At 42.0% G+C, this 20,111-nt stretch overlaps 1 protein-coding gene and 1 long non-coding RNA gene across 4 annotated transcripts in view; one reads left to right on the plus strand and one right to left on the minus strand.

The window, feature by feature from the left end:
* Positions 1-10,678: 10,678 nt before the first annotated feature.
* LOC122202820 lies at positions 10,679-19,079 on the minus strand. The gene is made up of 3 exons (XR_006194898.1): positions 18,833-19,079; positions 13,709-13,808; positions 10,679-10,712 (listed from the first exon to the last, which is right to left on the minus strand). It is a non-coding gene; the product is annotated as an uncharacterized LOC122202820 (long non-coding RNA).
* Positions 19,080-19,142: 63 nt separating this feature from the next.
* Positions 19,143-20,111, plus strand: part of LOC122202818 (WASH complex subunit 2-like) — a 62,216-nt gene continuing 61,247 nt past the window's right edge. For all 3 annotated transcript variants that reach the window (XM_042909374.1, XM_042909376.1, XM_042909375.1), the window contains exons 1-2: positions 19,143-19,247; positions 19,339-19,461. In XM_042909374.1, the coding sequence (XP_042765308.1) occupies positions 19,245-19,247; positions 19,339-19,461 (126 nt within the window). In that variant the 5' untranslated portion in view covers positions 19,143-19,244. The remainder of the gene's footprint in view (positions 19,248-19,338; positions 19,462-20,111) is intronic.

Raw genomic sequence — 20,111 nt, forward strand, 5'->3', positions numbered from 1 at the left:
TAGATGCCAGCGAGCCTAATAACTTAGGAAACAGCCTACTTGTTTTCATTTTTATTTTTCAAACCATCCTCCTTTAAAGTTTATTTATTTTTTTGAGAGACAGGGAGGGAGAGAAAGAGAGAGAGAGAGAATCCCAGGCAGGCTCCTCCCTGTCAGCACAGAGCCCATCGTGGAGCTCGAATTCACGAATTGGGAGATCATGACCTGAGCCAAAATCAAGAGTCTGACACTTAACTGGCTGAGCCACCCAGGCGCTCCAAAACCACCCTCCTTTAACAGGTGTTCACTAGCAATATAAATGCCTGTCAGATATAGTTACTAATCTTTGCCATGGTGGTCCAGGTAAAAAGGAACATATACTGCTAATTCAATGGGAGAACTTGGGCAAGTTGCCCACCTTCCCTAGGTCTTGTTACCAGGCAGAGAACCGGTTCTGAGCTCCGGCTCTGCTGTTTGCCACTTGAAAATCAACACTCAAGAGATAAATGACAGTGGGAAAGGAAAGCTTGCTTTCCTCACGAAGCTGGCAACCTGGGAGGATAGTGGACTAACATCTCAAAGACCATCCTCCCCACCGGCGAAGCAGAAGGGCTTTAAAGGGGAAGGCCCAGGAAATGGGGGGTGAGGTGTAGGGGCCTACGTGCAGGAGAAGCAGTGCCCAGGCAGTTAGTCGTATTTTGACATGACCCTGAACTGACTGCCTGGCATCAGTGGCATCAGCTGTTTTCAGAGGTGTTTATGCATTACCTTCTGGGAAAGTCTCAAGGCCAGTGGCCTGCAAATCTCAAGGAAAGGTTAGTTCTGCTACAGACCAAGAGACTTAGGTCAGCAAGCAAGGAGCACATAAGCTTGAAGCAATTTAACGCTTAACTCCCGGTTGGAGTGCTGTTACAGTCTCAGATTCCTCTTTGGCAAATGAAGGAATCAGCCCTCTATTGGGGTGGCAAGCTCAAATGCTTACACAGCCAGTCAGGTAACATAACAAATGAAGAAGAGACAACTTCCCCCAAGCAAATTCTCTTTCTCTCATTTTCCTTGAAATGCATGTCACCTCTAGTCTATTTCACTTTATCTCATTTTTGACAGACATGTGTATAGCAAATACATTTTGATGACCTTAAAAATAAAAGTTATTTCACCAGCAAAAATGGGCTTACTCAAGAATAGTAGAGAATTGCAACTTGGGACAAGCAAGCTATGGCAAAAACCATAGGCTAGTCCAACAAAGGAAAGGAATGTTATTTTATGGAGAAGGAAGAGGAAGTTGGGAGGGGGTGTTTTGAAGGAAAGTCTCTTGGAGAAAAGCAGGAGTACAGGGTAATGACAGTTTCTAACTGGCTTTGTTGCTGATGTAGGAGATGCAATGTACATTTCTCCCGTTGGTGCTCCTAACTGATGATTCTTTCCTGTTGACAATTCTGTTGGGGTCTGAACTGACAGTTCTTCCAGTAATTGATACACAGTAGTAGGACTGGAGAGCTCCCCCTGCTGGCCTCCTGGCTGCATTTTAGTAAGTTTTCCCTTGATCAATTTTCAGTTTTTACTGTAAGAGGGAACTGGGCAAATATGGTGATAAATGCCTCCTGACACTCAGCACAGTTTTTTTTCTTGTTTTGTTTTTTTAATGCTTAATTATTAATATTTGAGAGCGACAGAGAGAGCACAAGCAGAGGAGAGACAGAGAGAGGGAGACACAGAATCTGAAGCAGGCTCCAGGCTCTGAGCTGTGAGCACAGAGCTCAATGTGGGGCTTGAATGTGAGATCATGACCTGAGCTGAAGTCAGACGCTCAACCAACTAAGCCACCCAGGCGCCCCTCAGCACAGTTTTCAAAGACAGTAGGGATGGTGGACATGTGCTGGCCCAGGAAGAAAACTCTCACCCCTAGACTGTGTACTTATGCTCTCCCTTTCTAAAATGTTCTTCCCCTAGATATTCATAGGCTCACTCCCTCACTGCAGGCTGCAGCTCAGAATAGTCTTCTGCTTGCAGTACTCTCTTCTTCCACACTGCTTTTTATTCATAGCATTTACCACTACCAGATACTATTTTATGTATTTGTTTATCACCGGCTTATCCACTGAAATGCAAATGCCATGAAGTAAAAACTTGACATATCTTGCTCATCACTGTATTCCCGGCACCCAGAACAGTACTCAACAAGTATCTTAAATGAATGAATGAATGAATAAATGAATATTAACAAGTTACTTTCAGGGTAAAGGGTTGGAACACTGAGGGGTGGAGGCTTTACTTTTCATTTTACACTTTCTGTACTATCTGAACTGTTCTCATCTCTTGCATATATTACTTTAAAACAATTTTTTTTAACATTTATTTATTTTTGAGATACAGAGAAAGAGCAAAAGCAGGGAAGGGGCAGAGATAGCGAGAGACAAATTTGAAGCAGGCTCCAGGCTCTGAGCTGTCAACACACAGCCCCACGGGGGGCTCGAACCCACGAACCATGAGATCATGACCTGAGCTGAAGTCGCACATTTCATTGACTGAGCCACTCAGGAGCCCCTCGTGTCAATTTGATTCTTAATCCAGCTAGAAGGACCCTCGAAGGGGACAGGAATTCTTGCTCCCTGCCAGGAATAAAACCTACACAGCTGCTACCTTGATCTTGAATTTCCCAACCTCCAGAACTGTAAGAAATAAATTTCTATTGTTTAAGCCACACGGTTTGTGGTATTTTGTTATGGCAACCCAAGCCGACTAATGCAACAGGAAAGAAAACAATCCAAATACAGTAAGTTCATTTTAAAGTCCCATTCATGTTTGAAGTAATTAAGTACACTATCCATAAAATTCTAGGTGAAATGAAAATGGTATTAGATTTCTGATGTATTTATAAATGTATTACATTTATTGCACAATAAACATACCTAGGTTGAGATGATATTTGAGGTCATGGCCGCTATCCTCCTCGGTTAACCTCCCACTGGTTGGTCAGCACATGTGCTATCTTCCCAACTACTCGGAAAGGTCCCTCTCTTTTCCTTTCGACCCAGGTACTCTGTTTCACAAAGCCCAAGCTCACACCTCATACAGGATCTAATTCCATATTGCTTTCTCCAGTCATCTTTACTTTACCCTTATCTCCCTTCCCACCTACTACATTACAGAAAAGAAAACTTAAAAGTGAATAAAGATATTTTCTTATCTGGTTTGTCCTGAAGTTAAAAGGAAAGATTAAGTTAGATAAATAATGATAATATTTAAGGTAGATAAACATACAGTCCTGTGTCTATTTCCCTCAAATCAACTGCACAATAATGGGATGGTATGGACAAATATCAGCCAACAAGGCTTGCCCCTTCCTCCCACCCTACTCTACTTCCTGGTACCTCTAGACTGAGGGTAGGGTACTTTGGACAGTCATTCAGGAAGAAGTGACTCAATGCTGAACTGTTAATTTCAAAATGGACTTTCATAGCCCATGGCGGAGATAATAGCTTTAGAAGAAAAAGGTTTTGGGGGCCATTAACGAAACCAATTCTTAGCCTGAACACTAGGCACAGAAAAATACCTACCACCAGCCAAACTAGATGAAGATCCCATAGTCCTGGGAAGAAAGAGAGGTGGAGAGGAGAGTAATAGATTGAGTCACTGATGGGGGTCCCTGAAAGGGAGCTCTTGCCCTACCATTTACCCACCCAGGCAGGTAGCAGAGGAAAGGGTGATGGCCATAGAACCCTCAGGTAAGTGGGACAGTCTTTGAGTAGGAAAGGAAAGTTGTATTCACTTCTTGTAGGGCCAAGGGAGAGCAAGCCAGGTCTTCAAGCATCCCCACAACAGTGCACATGGTGACAGCAGCACTATGGACAACAGCTGCTCCGTCTCCTGTGCTCCCAGCATGGTGAGGGAACATATCTAAAACAGGCCCTGTGGCCTCTTAGAGGATATCAGGCCTGCAAGATCCTTGCAATGAAGACAAACAGAACTTCTAGTGCATGGAAGGATATTTTTGGAAACATTTCCAATATGTTTTTCTGTTTTGTAATTCCTGTTGCCTTATGGCTTCCCACCCATATGTCAGGGACAAGGTGGCTGCCACCTGGAACAAAGGGTCATTGTTCCATTTGGGGCCTCAACTGCTGGCTTCCCACCCATATGTCAGGGACAAGGTGGCTGCCACCTGGAACAAAGGGTCATTGTTCCATTTGGGACCTCAACTGCTGGCTTCTGTTTTGAGTTCCTACCCAGACAATGATCTTGAAGGTCAGGCCTGTTTCAGAAAGAGATTCAAGGTTCCTTAAGATTAGGATACCATGTATCTGGGTTTATATCTATTATCTCACTTTTTTAAAAAAATCTATTTTCACATTTTTAAAAAAGTTTATCTATCTATCTATCTATCTATCTATCTATCTATTTATTTATTTTGGGAATGCGTACATGCACCTGAGCAGGGGAGGGACAGAGAGCGAGAGAGGGAGAGAGAGAATCCCAAGCAGGCTCCCAGCTGTCAGTGCAGAGCCCAACTCATAACTCTATCCCATGAACCTTGAGAGCATGCCCTGAGATGAAATCAAAGGTTGGACGCTTAACCAACTGAGCCACTCAGGCGCCCCTATTGTCTCATATTATGAAGAAGAGCCCCCTTTGGCCTTTTGGGAGCAATGGGAATGTTCCAAATTTTTATTGTGGTGGTTATATGACTACTCATTTGTCAAAACTCATACAACTGATGACTCAAAATAGGTGAATTTTACTGTATATAAATTATACCTCATAACTGATTTTTTAAAAAGGCACAGGATGCTGAAACTAGCAAATGGAAGTTGAATGAGGAACAGAATACTGTATCAATTCAAAGTAACCCCTCTAGATTGCTCATTAATTACAATTGAAAAAAGAGCAATTTCGATAGAGCCTAAGTGATACTACCTAAAAAACAATCCAATCTAATTGCCAACAATGGGGTTAAAATAAGCCTCTTGCTATGATGCCCTAAGGACATGCCTTGGTGGAATTCCTGCCAAAAATGCATATCTTTATCTAACCACAAGGAAATATCACGTGAACATGTTCTACACAATAGCTGGCCCATACCCTTCAAAATATCAAGGCCATGAAAGATGAAGAAAGGCTAAGGAGCTGTTTCAGATTAAAGGCAACTAAATAAATATGATCGTGGATTGGATCCTGGTCTCAAATCTAGACTATTTGGACAATTGGTAAAGTTCAAATATGGAGTGGATTAGGTCATTATTTTATTGGGGCGTGTGGGTAGCTCAGCCAGTTGAGCGGCTGACTCTGGATTTTGGCTCAGGTCATTATTCCAGGGTTGTGGGATTGATCTTTGTGTTGGGTTCTGGGCTGAGCATCCTGGAGCCTGCTTAAGAGTCTGTCCCTCTCCCCTGTTTGCACTGTCTTTCTTTCTCTCTCTAAAAAAAATAAATAAATAAAAATAATTATTTGATCAAAGTTAAATTTCAGGATTTTGGAGTGCCCGGCTGGTTCAGTTGGTGGAACATGTGACTCTTGATCTCAGGGTAGTGAGTTGGAGCCCCGAGTTGCATGTAGAAGATTACCTAAAAATAAAATCTTAAAAAAAATGAAGTTTTAGAATTTTGAGAAGCGTACTGAGGTTTGTTTGAGAAAAAAGCCATTGTTCTCAGAATAGTGACACAAATATCCATGGGTAAAGGGGCATGATGAATGCAAATTACGCTCAGATTGCTCAGGCAGAGACAGAAAGATGAAAGGAGAGCTCAACTGGGACATAATATTAACAGTTGGTGATTCTGGGTGAAGGGTATACAGGCTTTTTAAAAAACGATTCTGTAACTTTTCTGCAAATGTGAAACTGAATTTTAATTTCATTACAAGTTTTTTTTTTTTAATTTTTTAATGTTTATTTTTGAGAGAGAGAGAGAGTGCATGTGTGCCCGTGTAAGCGGGAGAGGGACAGAGAGGACGGAGGATCTGAAGCAGGCTCTATGCTGACAGCAGAGAGCCCGATGTGGGGCTCGAACCCATAAACCATGAGAGCATGACCTGAGCTGAAATTGGATGCCCAACCAACTGAGCCATCCAAGGCACCCTGAAATTAAAAGGTTCAAAAAGTGTCCTCTTAACAGTCAATAAGCACATAAAAAGTGAGCACCACTTTATGCTCACTAGGATGGCTGTAATCAAAAAGATAAAAGCAAATGTTGCCAAGAATAAGGAGATATAGAAACTAGATGCAGTCCCTTAAAAAGTCAAATATTAGAGTTACCATTTAATACAGCAATCCCACTCCTAGTGTTGCAGGATTCTTTACCTCAATACCTGGGATTTGTTGTCTCGCCACTTCGAAGAATGAATAGGTGGACAAAAAATGAGCAGTAGGCAAGTTTCTTAGAGTAAAAGATCAGAAAGTAAGAATACTACGAAAGCTCTCTTTACAGAGAGGGGACACTTGAAAGTGACTATAGGCAGGGGTTCTTGTTTTATAAGGTTCTGGTTCCCCCCCCCCTCCACCTCCCCACCCTGGCTGTTTCCTATTCAGCTCCTACCCTCATTGGCTTGATAACTCTAGGTGCAGGTTTGTCCATTCCTGATTGGCTCAATTCCATTGTATGAAGGGTGGTCCTATGGCCATATCATTACTTGTGGGTCTTAACGTTTTATGGCCTAGTACTGATTAGCCCTAGCTAAATTAATACTAGCTAATTAGCTAGTAAAGTTAGCTCTTTTGTCAAATTCCTGAGGGAAACCTGAAGGGGAATAGGTGGTGTCTGTTACATTCTTTAGAGGAACTTTATATCTGAGGGGGTTTGCTGTGGTCAGACATTCCCAGAATCTTCCAAAATATGTATTTTTCCCCACCCAAGGACTTCAGGTCCTAATCTTTCCCTCTCTGCCTATTTTTATCCTATCTTTCCCTATCATACTAGGTAGATACCCAAGAGCATTGAAAACAGGTACTCAGATATATACTTGTACTCAGATATATTAATGTTTATAGCAGCATTATTCACAATAGCCAAGAGGTAAAAACAATAGGTAAAAACAACCCAAATGTACATAAACAGATGAATAGATAAACAAAATGAAATAGAACAGTATTCAGCAATAAAAATAATGAAGCATTGAAAGAGGACTTAAATCACCTCCATCTTGACCTCAGTCAGTGCTTTCTAAATCATTAATTCTTCTTTCCAGCTTATCTCTTAACTCAGAAAAAAGACCTGGAGGGCAAAGCATTCCCTTGATGGGAACCGAAACCATCCACTCCAGCAATAAGGACTGCCCTGAGCCAGCAAGCCTTTTGCATGATTGACTCCCAGACAACCTGACGGACCTCACCTTTATGTCCAACTGCACTCACACACCAACCTTTGTCCCATATTTTCCTTATATAAACCTGGAAGTATATTCAGCAGTTTAGAGACAGTCTTTGAGATGTTAGCCTGCTCTTTTCCCAGTGTCAGCCTCACTGAAACACATTCCTTTCTTGTTTCCCCACCATTCCTCTCTTGCCCTTTTGGTTTTGTCAGTGGCAATTGGTTGAACTTGGTCTGTCTGGGACCCCTGGAGCCAGGTGTTCTTGCATCCCAGTGCACTGGCTATGATCCAAAGAGACTACATGACCAGAGACAATGAGTATCTCTCAGAAACAGTAAGAGACAGCAGGTTGAAGACCACATGGGCACCCCCTCCAAAACTTTGACTTTGTGTAATCCCTATAACCTAGGCATGCATTGGAGAACAGAAGAAAATTCCCCAAAAGGGATGAGATGGAATTATCTACCATCCCAGTGCGATGGGAGCTTGAAATCAAATTTAAGTCGATGTGTACAAAGTAACAAGATGGGGTACTGTAATATTGTGATTTATAATAAATATATATTAGGTCTTCATCCCTATGCCTAGAACAAAGTTCCTGGAACCCTAGGGACTTCTTAAATGATAAGAGTGATAAAGGTGTTGTCTGTTATTCATAACAAGCCCTTTTCCGCTAAATCTGAATTTATGCTAATGAGGTGACATCTGAAAGCCCTTCAGTGTGGGGATTGGTTGCTAGCAGAAACAATTTTGTTATCAGAGGCTTGACCTCAGGGGAAGGGAGGGCCTGGAGGTTGACTCAATTACCAGTGGCTGTTTTAATCAACTATGTCTCTGTAATACTGAAGCTTCCATAAAAGCCCAGTGGAGTTCTGAAACCTTCTGGGTTGGTGAACACTGGGATGCACTGGGAGAGTGGCACCCAGAGAGGGCATGAAAACTCCACTACCCCTCTCCACATACCTTGCTCTATGCATCTCTTCTATCTGGCTGTTCTTGAGTGGTATCCTTTTATGATAAACCAGTAATCCTGTAAGTAAAATATTTGTCTGAGTTACATGAGCCACTCTAGCAAATTAATCGACCTGAGGAGAGAGTCATGGGAACCTCCAATTTATACCTGTCAGTCAAAAGCACGGGTAACAATCTGGACTTGAGATTGACATTTGAATTGGGTGTGTGTGGGGGGCAGGGGACAGTCTTGTGGATTGAGCCCTCAACCTGGGGGATTGGATGATATCTCTAGGCAGAAAATACCCTACCCAATGACACACACATTTGGTGACCAGAGCAGAAATGAAAAAGGCCAAGGGCTCTTTTAGCTCTGGAAAAAATATGTTAATGAAGCATCTCTTCATAATTACATTTATCTTCCTAATTTTATTAAGTTTCTTTTTTTATTCAAAAATAGATTTTGCATTTTCTCACATCCTTTATGGCAACTCTTGAGATGATTCTACGGTTTTGCTTTTTTGACTTTTTTCTTCTTTTTATCCTCTTTTACGCATTTTGCCCACTCCCACCTCGCACCTCTGGCTACCAGCAATCTAATTCATCTGTTTTCTGTATCCATGAACTCATTGTGTTTTTGATTCCACATATAAGTGAGATCATAACAGTATTTGTCTTTTTCTTGTCTGCCTTATTTCACTTAGCATAATGCCTTCAAAATTCATCCATGTTGTTGCATACATATAGATATAGATATATAGATGATATATAGATATGTAGATATAGATGTAAATATAAATAGATATAGATATAAATTGCTCCTTGGTGAGTCACAGATTAAAAACTATGCCAGGTAAATTGTTGGACAAGGATACTTTATTTGCAGCAAATAAGGAGATCACAGGGCCAAGGGTAAATGGGTCCCTTTTATTTAGGGTTGGGATGAATATTTAGATAGGGAAGCCTTGTCATGGAATGTAAAGGGGAACATAAGGCAGTGCATGCAACTTAAGGAAGCATGCCTATATCACACATTGTATGTTATGTAAATGAGGCTTGTGCTCATCCTTGAGCAGAAGTTTTAGTATTATAATGAGGTAAAGGAAGTTGTCAGTCATTCTGCAGGTCACTCCATGGTCCATCTGTGCGGCGCGAGTCCAGGGTTATGGTCATATTGGTCTGGATGGCCTGGGTTGGCAGGAGGTCTTGTCAGGGTGGTCACTATCACTTGAGGGGTGCTTTTGGTTTCCATCAGCCTGAGTTAAAAGATGAGCTGGATAGAAGAGCTTAAGGAAAAATGTGGGACAAAGGTCAGTGAGTATAAGCAGGTGGGCAGTAAAGGTCAGGTGTTGGGTTCTAGCTGGTCACACAGTGAACATGAGGGTGCATATATCTATGAATTAGTATTCTCATTTTCTTAAGATAAATGCTCAGATGTGAAATTGCTGGATATGACAGTCTATTTTTAATTTTTAGGAAACTCCATTATATTTTCCACAGTGACTGCTCCAATTTACATTCTCACCAAAAGTGCACAAGCGTTCCCATTTCTCCACATCTTCACCAACACTTGTTATTTCTTGTCTTTTTTTTAAACAGGTATGAGGTGATATCTCATGGTGGTTTTGATTTGCATTTCCCACTCACAACTATCAAAATGGCTAAAATCAAAAACACAAGAAACTACAAGAGTTCGTGAGGAAGTAGAGAAAAAACAACAGTGCCTGTAGTGTTGGTGGGAATACAAAGTGGTACAGCTACTATAGAAAAGAGTATGGGGGCACCTGGGTGGCTCAGTTAGTTAAGCATCCAACTCTTGATCTCAGCTCAGGTCTTGATCTCAGGGTCATGAGTTCAAGCCACATATTGGGCTCTGCACTGGGCATGATGCCTACTTAAAAAAAAAAAAAAGAGTATGGAGGTTCCTCAAAAAATTAATAATAGACTTACCATATGATGCAGTAATTCCACTGCTGGATATTTATCCAAGGAATTTGGAAACACTAATTCAAAGGGATATGTGCACCCCTATGTTTATTGTTTAAGATCTGGAAGCAACACAAGTGTCCATCGATAGAGGAACAGATAAAGAAGATGTGGTGTATATATGCAATGGAATGTTACTCAGCCATAAAAAAGAATGAAATCTTGCAATTTGCAACAATAGGGCTAGATCTAGAGAGTATATGCTATGAAATAAGTCAATCAGAGAAAGACAAATATCATATGACTTCACTCATATGGGAAATTTAAGAAACAAAGAAAAAAAAGAGAAAACCAAAAAACACATTCTTAATAATAATAGAGAACAAACAAATAGATGGTTACCAGAGGGGAGGTGAGTGGAGATGGGTGAAATAGGTGGAGGGGATTAAGTGCACACTTACCCTGGGGCGCCTGGCTGGCTCAGCTGGAAGAACATGCGACTCCTGATCTGGGGTTGGTGAGTTTGAGCCCCACATTGGGTGTAGAGATTACTAAGAAAAAAATAAATAGACTTAAAAACAGAAAAAAGAGCATACCTCTCTTGATGAGCACTGAGTAATATATAGAATTGTTGAATCACTGTATTGTCCACCTGAAACTAATATAACAGGACTTGCTAACTCTACTGGATTTAAAAAAGAAAAAAGATCAGTGTTTGCCAGGGGTTTAGAAGAAGGGAATGATGAATAGGTAGAGCACAGAGGATTTTTAGGGCTGTGAAAATACCACGTGTGATACAATAATGATGTGGGTTTTTCATATAAGACTTTTATTATGTTAAAGTATGTTCCCTCTAGATCTACTTTATTGGTTTTTTTTTTTCTTTTAATCATGAATGGATGTTGTACTTTGTCAATGGTTTTTCTGCATCTATTGAAATAATCATAGGGGCTCCTGGGTGGCTCAGTTGGTTAAGTGTCCAACGCTTGATTTTGGCTCAGGTCATGATCTCATGGTTCATGAGACTGAACCCCACATTGGGCTCTGCACTGACAGCGCGGATCCTGCTTGGGATTCTTTCTCTCCTTCTCTCTCTGCCCCTCCCCTGCTCTCTTTCTTTCTCAAAATAAAAGTAAATATTTAAAAAAAGAAATAATGTTTTTTATCCTTTCTTTTATTGATGTGATGTGTCACGTTCATTGATTTGTAAATATTGAAGCACCCTTGCATCCCAGGATAAATCCTGCTTTATTCTGGTGAATGATTTTTTTTTTTAACTGTACTTTTGGATTCGGTTTGCTAATATTTTGTTGAGGATTTTTTGCATTGCATTGTGTTCATCAAGGATACTGGCCTGTAGCTCTTTTTTTTTTTTTTTTTTTTTGTGGTGGCTTGCCACTTAATTTTTAAGAGCTCTTTTAATATCCCTTTAATATATTAGCAATATTAGCCATTTGTCTGTCATATATGTTGCAAATATTTTCTCCTGGTTTGTCAATTGTCTTTTGGTTTTGTGATGGCTTTTGGCCACGAAAAATGTTTTATTTTTACGCATTCAAATTTATCAATTTTTTTTTTATTATTCTGGATTTCGAGTTATAGTTAGACTTCCCCCACACTGAGGCTAAAGAGGAAGTCATTCATGTTGTTTGCTAGTATTTGCATAGTTTCAGTTTTTACATTTAGGTGGGATCAGGCACATTCAAGGATGTTATGACCATAGACTCAGTTTTTATATTTAGATTTCTAATCCAGTTGGAATTTATTTTTATGTAGTGTTAGGTATGTTTCCACTCTTATCTTTTTCCAAATGGTTACCCAGTTGTTACAGCACTATTTTTTAAAAAGTCCATTTTTGCCCCAGTGGCTTGAGATGCCCCTTTACCAATATTCTAAGTTTCCAAATGTGCCTGGGTCTATTTTGGGGCATTCTATTCTATTCTATTCTACTCTATTCTACTGGTCTGTTTGTCTACTCATGCACCGATGTAACAGTTTTATTACAGAGGCTTTATAGTATATTTTCTTGTCTTATAAGGCTAGGCCTGCTCAGGTTTTCCTTTTCATTGTTGTCAAAATATTTTTGCATGTTTGCTGAAAATGCATAACCTGAATTAATCATGAGGAAACTTAGGAGAATTTTATAAAAGAATTGGCTAGCATTCTTCAAAACAATATTAAGGTCATAAACAAAAAAGAAAGATGAAGGAATAAGGAGACATAATAAATGTACTATGTGGTTCCAGGTAGATAAAAGGACATGGGACAAAGATGAGGTTTAAATGAGGTCTATAGATTAAGTAATAATAATGCATCAATGTTAATTTACTGGCTGATTGTACTGTGTTTATGTAGGTTATGAACATCTAGGGGGCACCCTAGGTGGCTCAGTCCATTGAAGGTCTGACTTCAGCTCAGGTCCGATCTCACGGTTTGTGGGCTTGAGCCCTCCATCGGGCTCTGTGCTGACAGTGCAGAGCCCGCTTCAAATCCTCTGTCTCCCTCTCTCTCTGCCCCTCCCCCATGCATGCATGTTTGTGTGCATTTTCTCTCTCACTCTCAAACATTGAGGCACCTGGGTGGCCCAGTCGGTTAAGTGTCCGACTTTGGCTCAGGTCATGATCTCATGGTTCTTGGGTTTGAGGCCTGCATTGGCCTCTGAGCTATAAGCTCAGAGCCTGGAGCTTACTTCTGATTCCGTGTCTCCCTTTTTCTCTGTCTCTCCCCTGCTGGCTCTCTATCTCTCTCTCAAAAATAAAGAAATATTGAAAAAAGTGAAAACATTAAAAGATGAAAAAATTTAATTGTATATAATATTTATTATATTTTATTTATTATAATTTACTTATAAAGTTTTATTATAATTTTTATTATATTTTACTTATTATAAGTAAATTTATTTATTTATTATAATTTATTTATAAAATATTTTAACATATATAATCAACCTCTTGGCCAAATATAGGAGTTGCAGACTTGCAACAATGGGTGAGTAGAACTATTTCCTAGTAGTGTTGCTTTCATTAAACTGTCAATGCAGGAACTGGACTCCCAGGATTACAATTCTCCTTGGTAAGACTCGCCAACCACTTCCGGGAATAATGTTGGCATTATTCAAGGGTGCAAGTGAGATGCCTGCCTTCTGATGTATTTGGGCAGGTAGCTGAGCCAAGGGGAGGTTGAATAAACATGCAGAAGGGTTAAGGTCTTATAGTACCAAAACTCTAAAGGACTTGCAGCAGATTGAAAATTCCAACTCTTGAAAAGAGAGCTCAGTGATTAACAGAGGCGGGCAGAAGGGTTGTGCTAGAAATCCATTCCTGAGGGCCCTGAAAGTGCTGCTTGTTGACATATCGAGTCAGAGTATAGTATCAGCAAGCAAAGCTGCTTGATCTCCAGAACTCATCAGCCTCTGTCACTCTGTGTATGGGTCAGCTTTTCCACCCAGGTCAGAGAGCAGGGATCCCTTCGACAGAGGAGCATGTTGTCCATACTGTGGGGCGCCTGGTTTCTGGGTTTTCTGACTGGGAAGCATTTCTAGCCTCACCTCATGTGGAGCCTCTGAACTGCCCATTCTTGGAGAAAATCTTCTCTTAGGCCCTTTAAATGACTCTTAGAGGAACCATGGCTTGCCACTAGAGGGACTTCTGTAGAAAACAAACAAACAAACAAACAGGATGGCTAGACTCTATTTTCAAGAAAGTAGAGTTAGAAAATCAATCCTTATATTACATATAGCATATTTGATGGTCAAACTCAAACATGGATATTTTAACTCTGGGAGTATTTCAGTGTAACATCTGAGAGCTATGCATTATAAAAGCATACAATGTTCTTTTTTTTTTTTTTTTTTTTTTGCCAGCTTTCTCAGCCTGTAATGCCCTAAAGTTGTAAAATTAATCACACTGAACAAAGAAAATTTTACAAATTGTTTAATACCTTTGATTCGAATCCTACCTTTACTGAAAAGGCAAGCAGCTAGTGGTTTACATTATTATGTGTACCTTAAACTAAGCTAGAAGTTATCATAAAATGGAAGATTTTTGTGATGTTCAGTATTTCAAAAATACTTCAGGTAAAGAATAATTACAAGTACATTTTAAGAGTTGTAAACCCACTTTGCAGGCAGTAGTTTGTTTAGCTAAATTAAGGGTTTTGCCAGAAAGGAAGAACAATGTCATAAGTAATTTTGTGTCTCATTAAAAAGAATTTGGTGAGAGAAGGGCGATTGGCAAAACCTATCTCGGAGGCAAGAAATCTAACCTTAACAGTGGTAGAGCTTGACACTGTTGGGACACAGTTGGACACATTTGCTGTTCACGCTTCGTTTACTAGTGCAAAATGATAACAGTAGTAGTAATTTTGAGAGTTTCAATTTGTCCAAACTATTAGATATATAATTCATAAAATACTAAAATAGTATTTAAAAAATAATAACTACCATTTCTTTAAAAAGAGCATATAACTTACAGTTAGTAGATTTATTGGGTCAGATCTATATTATTGGATTCTTAGGCTTGTGGGTTCTTTTTTTTTTTTTTAACATTTATTTATTTTTGAGACAGAGAGAGACAGAGCATGAATGGGGGAGAGAGGGAGACACAGAATCTGAAACAGGCTCCAGGCTCTGAGCTTTCAGCACAGAGCCTGACGCGGGGCTCGAACCCACGGACCGTGAGATCACGATCTGAGCCGAAGTCGGCCATTTAACCGACTGAGCCACCCAGGCGCCCCTGTGGGTTCTTATAAAACAAAACTCATAAGCCCTCTAGAGCAATCAGAACTACAGAGAGCTAGCAGTACATGCAAAGGGACTGGGGGTTTGGTTAGAGATGGTTGGTTACAATCCCAAACTCTAATACTATAGTCACACCATTTATACCACTCAATTACTTAGAAAACCAGCTGGATTTGAACACTTTTTAAAAAATGTTTATTTATTTTTGAGAGAGAGAGAGAGAGAGAGAGAGAGAGCGAGCGCAGGGTAGGGGCAGAGAGAGAGGGAGACACAGAATCCGAAGCAGGGTCCAGGCTCTAAGCTGTCAGTACAGAGCCTGACCTGGGGCTCAAACTCACGTTCATGGGATCGAGCCCCACATTGGGCTCTGTGCTGACAGCTCAGAGCCTGGAGCCTGCTTCAGATTCTATGTCTCCCTCTCTCTCTGTCCCTTGCCTGCTCACTCTCTGTCTCTCTCTCAAAAATAAAAACATTAAAAAAAATTAAATAAAATGCTGGATATGTCAGTGGCTTTTCTCATTAAATCCTCTAATATTAATGAACAATGAAATATCCATTAAACTATTAGGAGATAAGATATACTGGATTATGTAATGCTGAGAAGTTTATGTCTTCAACAAAATTTTTATACCTTTCCCTGACTTTAAGCAATATCCACACTATAGTCATTAACTGAAAAATAAAGAGTATGCCATTATTTCCACTATGTGAAAAATAAAATCTTGTATATCATAAAAAAAACCCAACTCATATTACAACTACTTAAAATATTGTAAACTTATCAAAATGCACAGGAAAAAAATTTTTTGTTTTTAAGTAGGCTCCACACCCAACATGGGGCTTTAACCCATGACCCCTTAGATCAAGAGTTGCATGCTTTACCGACTGAGCCAGCCAGGTGCCCAGAAACAAGTTTTAATATACTGTACAATGGGTAGATTCATCTGAATTCTCAGGCATGGTTATGGCAGAGCAAGAGCTCTCTAATATGAACAGATTCAATAAAAAGCATGACTTAAAAACATTTGAAAAGGTCTATGGGAGAAGTACCAGTAAAGAGAGCAGTATTGAACACACAGGAAGTGGAGTTCAAGATAGCATTATCCAAGGGGAGGCTGGAAAGCTTCCATCAAGAACACAGTGGCCACTAATCTCCGGCAAGAGTAAGGACAGTGTTTCCAGAGACTGAAAGAAAGGGAGCATGTAGCCGGTTGTTTTTGCTTTCCTAGCATCTCTTCTCCCTGCTTTTGGTTAACAGTACCAATTTCAGTCCCCCTTAGAGGTGGAAGGAATGGGGGTATGACCTAAGGGGAGCCAATCAGATTTTATTTATCTTAGGAATTTGGAAGTTCAGAAGAGAAACACAAGAAGGGAAATGATTGGGGCTGTCATTCTGATGGCAGTGGCTCAAAGGGGACTCCCGATTTCCTCTGGTTTATGCCCTTCCTAAGACCTGCTTGCTTAGCTTTTCCTTAACTGTGAATTCTGTAGGTTTTTTCTCCAAATTCTATTTTGTTGGTGTTTGCCAGTTGAATTCTGTTGTGTGCAAATAAAGAACTGTATGAGACACAGGTGTGTACACATTGAAACATCTTAAGTATGAGGTAAGAAGTCTATTCTCTCTTGCAGAGGCAAGTGGGGTAGATAATTTGAAAAACGTGATGAGCGGCGCCTGGGTGGCTCAGTCAGTTAAGCATCCGACTTCGGCTCAGGTCATGATCTCCCAGTCCGTGAGTTCGAGCCCTGTGTCGGGCTCTGTGCTGACAGCTCAGAGCCTGGAGCCTGTTTCAGATTCTGTGTCTCCCTCTCTCTCTGACCCTCCCCTGTTCATGCTCTCTGTCTCAAAAATAAATAAATGTTAAAAAAAAAAAAGAAAAATGTGATGAAATTATGGAAGGGAGCTATCAAGTATAAAGATCAAAGATAAGCAAAAGGACTGCTAATCAGTGCTGAGAGTTCAGCCAAATTTGCAGAATATGAATTTGTAGTGATTCCATTCACGAACCTAGGCGCAGGAAAGGAGAAAGGACATCATTGCACTGATTTGTAGTTAGGAGCTAGCAGAACTATGTGTCAGAACCTTGACATACAGATATTAAAGGGCTTTCAAGGGAAGTTGAAGGCTACTATCACGGGCTCTACGCAGAACAGGCAAGGAAATAAAGCTAAGAGGGTGGAATTGGGGGACAAAAGGAGAACTGAGGGATGGGTTTGGGTTAGTTGAGAACAGACGAGGAAGTAAAGGCTGCTTTATTGCAGTCCCGATTTAGAAGAAAATCAGGTGATAAGGTTCAGGGTGTAGGTAAGCAAGGTGCTTAGAGAATCGGGATATTGATTGAGGTTACTGAGGCACATCGAAGCTAGGGTCATTATATGGCTCCTGAAGTTGCCCATGATGATGTCAGACGAGATGCCAAGTGCAGTAACCAGTTCACCTAAATTTTACCAACCAAACTCAAGAGGTTTTTGTTTTGCTTTTTTTATGAATGTGAGGGAACAGCTAGAGGTTGATAGATGGTCACTTAAAAATAAAGTTCTTTTGGGGTGCCTGGGTGGCTCAGTCGGTTGTTTCTGACTTCCACTCAGGTCATAATCTCATGGTTCATGGCTTTGAGTCCTGTGTCGGGTTCTCTGCTGTCAGCACAGAGCCTGCTTTGGATCCTCTGTTCTCTCTTTGCCCCTCCCCTGCTCATGCTCACTCTCTCTCTCTCCAAAATAAATACACATTAAAAAAAAAGTTCCTTTAAAAGAACTAAGACTAGCTACAGGGTAACAGTGGCTAACTATGTAGGTTCCCAGCTTGCTTCTTTACTGGCTAATTCTGAAGAAGTTATTTATCTTCCGATGCCTCAGTTTCTTCAACTATAACATAAAGATAATAGTACTTGGGATGCCTGGGTGGCTCAGTCGGTTAAGCCTCTGACTTCAGCTTAGGTTAAACCTCTGACTTCAGCTCAGGTCATGATCTTGCAGTTCGAGAGTTCGAGCAGTGCATCAGGCTCTCTGCTGCCAGTGCAGAGTCTGCTCCAGATCCTCTGTTTCCCTCTCTCCGTCCCTCCCCTACTCGTGCTTTGTGTGTGTGTCTCTCAGAAATGAGTAAACATTTAAAAAAAGAGACAATAGTACTACTTTCTGGGTCACTGAGATAATTAAATAAATTAACATGCATCAAATAGTAAATACTGAGCACTTCATAAATGTTAGCTATTATTATTAAAGGGAGACAGATCCAAATACACTATAACACAATGTAATATTTTATGATATGTGTACAAACAGAAAATAACTGACAGGGGCATTAAAACTATACTTGGGATACTCGGGGAAGTTTTCACTGAGGTGTTAGAGGCAAAAACAAAAGAAAGCGGTAAGATCCGTTTAACGCTCTCCCTAAGGCAGACATTGTGATAGCTGTTTTAAGAATATCATCACATTTAATACCATGTCCCTGCAAGATATGTATCTTCCTTTTACTGAGGAGGAAAGCTAACGGAAGTTAAATAACTTACCCTTGGGTACAAAGGAATGAAAAGAAACTGGAATCTTTATTTAGATAATTTAGTTAGTTGGTCTGGCACAAGCGGGACTCTGCAGAAGGAATTTAAAGGATGCGTGAAAATAGCCTAGCAGGATCACTGAGCGCTAGGGGGGAACTGGGAAGGTTGAAGATACAGTCGCAGCAGGGATCAGATTATAAAAGGTATTTGCTTGTCTTATGAGACGTCTGGGCTTGAATCTGTGGGTAATGTCCAGAGAGTAAAGGATTTTAACCAGGCCCTAGGCAGTGAGTTGACACCAAGCAGGTCAGCGGGCATGATGATGGCCAGACTGGCCATTCTTCCCTTAATGAGCGCCTGTGCGCCAACCCCGCGAAGGGTAGCGGAGATGCAACAAGGAAAAGACGCAGCCGGGTGTAGCTTTCGCCCTGCTCACCTCGCGCAGAGGCAGAAGCCCCCAGGCGGGTTGTTCCACAGGTTTCTTTCGGGCTCCCCTCCTGAGCCGAGCCGGGCCAGCAGCGTGCTCCTCAGCGGCCGTCTGCGCTCGCCGGGTCAAGTGCAACCCGGCCGAGCGCTTCCCTTCAGCACCCTGTGGCGTCGGCATCCTCCCTGCTCCCAGCTTCCACGCGAACCCAGCAGCAGGCCTGCTAACTCAAGCCTGTAGTCTGCAGACCCTTTTTTCTTCCGGCGGCATCACACATCCGGTCACGTGTGGGGCCGGTCACATGAGAGTTGGTCACGTGCTGGGGCCGCAGGGCTCGGGGCTCGGGGTTTGGCTTCCGCAGACCTGCGGACCTTAGCGGGTGCGGTCGTGGCTGCCCCGGAGGCCGCGGAGCTGCCCGACTGGGATGGTGAGGGCGGCGGGCCCGGGTCGGGCCGGGGTCGGGTCGGGGCCGGTGCCTTCCCCAACCTCAGCCCGTCTTCTCATTCTTCCCGCTGCAGATGAACCGGACGACCCCCGACCAGGAGCGGGCGCCGGCGTCCGAGCCCGTGTGGGAGCGGCCCTGGTCGGTGGAGGAGATCCGCAGGAGCAGCCAGAGCTGGTCGCTGGCGGCCGATGCGGGCGTGAGAGGCGGGCCCCAGGGAGGGGAGCGGAGGGCGGGCCGCCTGGGGTGACCCCGCGGCTTGCGAGCGGGAGGACAGGAGACCCCGATTCCTTCTCCACTCGGTGTATTCTGCTGCCCCTGTTCATGCGTTCATAACGCATCCCTCCCCAAAAACGCCACTGTGGCAGTCCCTAGGCACCTGGGCGGGGGCGGGCCCATCGTCCTTAGCCGGCTGAGTTCCCCCACTCCGACTGCAGCCCAGATGCAGGTCTCTTCCTTGTTTGGGTTTTCTAGGGCTGCTCCCATCTCCATCCTGATGGAGGCAGATAGGTTATCTCTGCGCCGCGGGTTTGCTAGGGCACAAGTGAGGCCATTTCACTTTGGGACCTGGACTGTGTGGGGAGGTAGACAAGCCTGTATATGGATATCCTCGAGTGGGACTTTAAAGGCCGGGGACCCAAGACTCCCGAAACTGTGATTCCGAAGTCCCATATGAACACGATTTTTTTCTTTTTATAAGAGTGGCAGTTTGTTATTTTGCCCTTGATCTGGGATTTCTGTAGAATGATAACCAAACAAGACTTTAAAATTCGTCCAGAAGCGAGATAGCAAGTGTCGGTGTACTCCTTGCCACTGTTTGGATGAGCTTTGTTAATGTTTTTCAGTGAT

This window comes from Panthera leo, chromosome D2, assembly GCF_018350215.1.
Source record: "Panthera leo isolate Ple1 chromosome D2, P.leo_Ple1_pat1.1, whole genome shotgun sequence".
NCBI classification, from domain to species: domain Eukaryota; kingdom Metazoa; phylum Chordata; class Mammalia; order Carnivora; family Felidae; genus Panthera; species Panthera leo.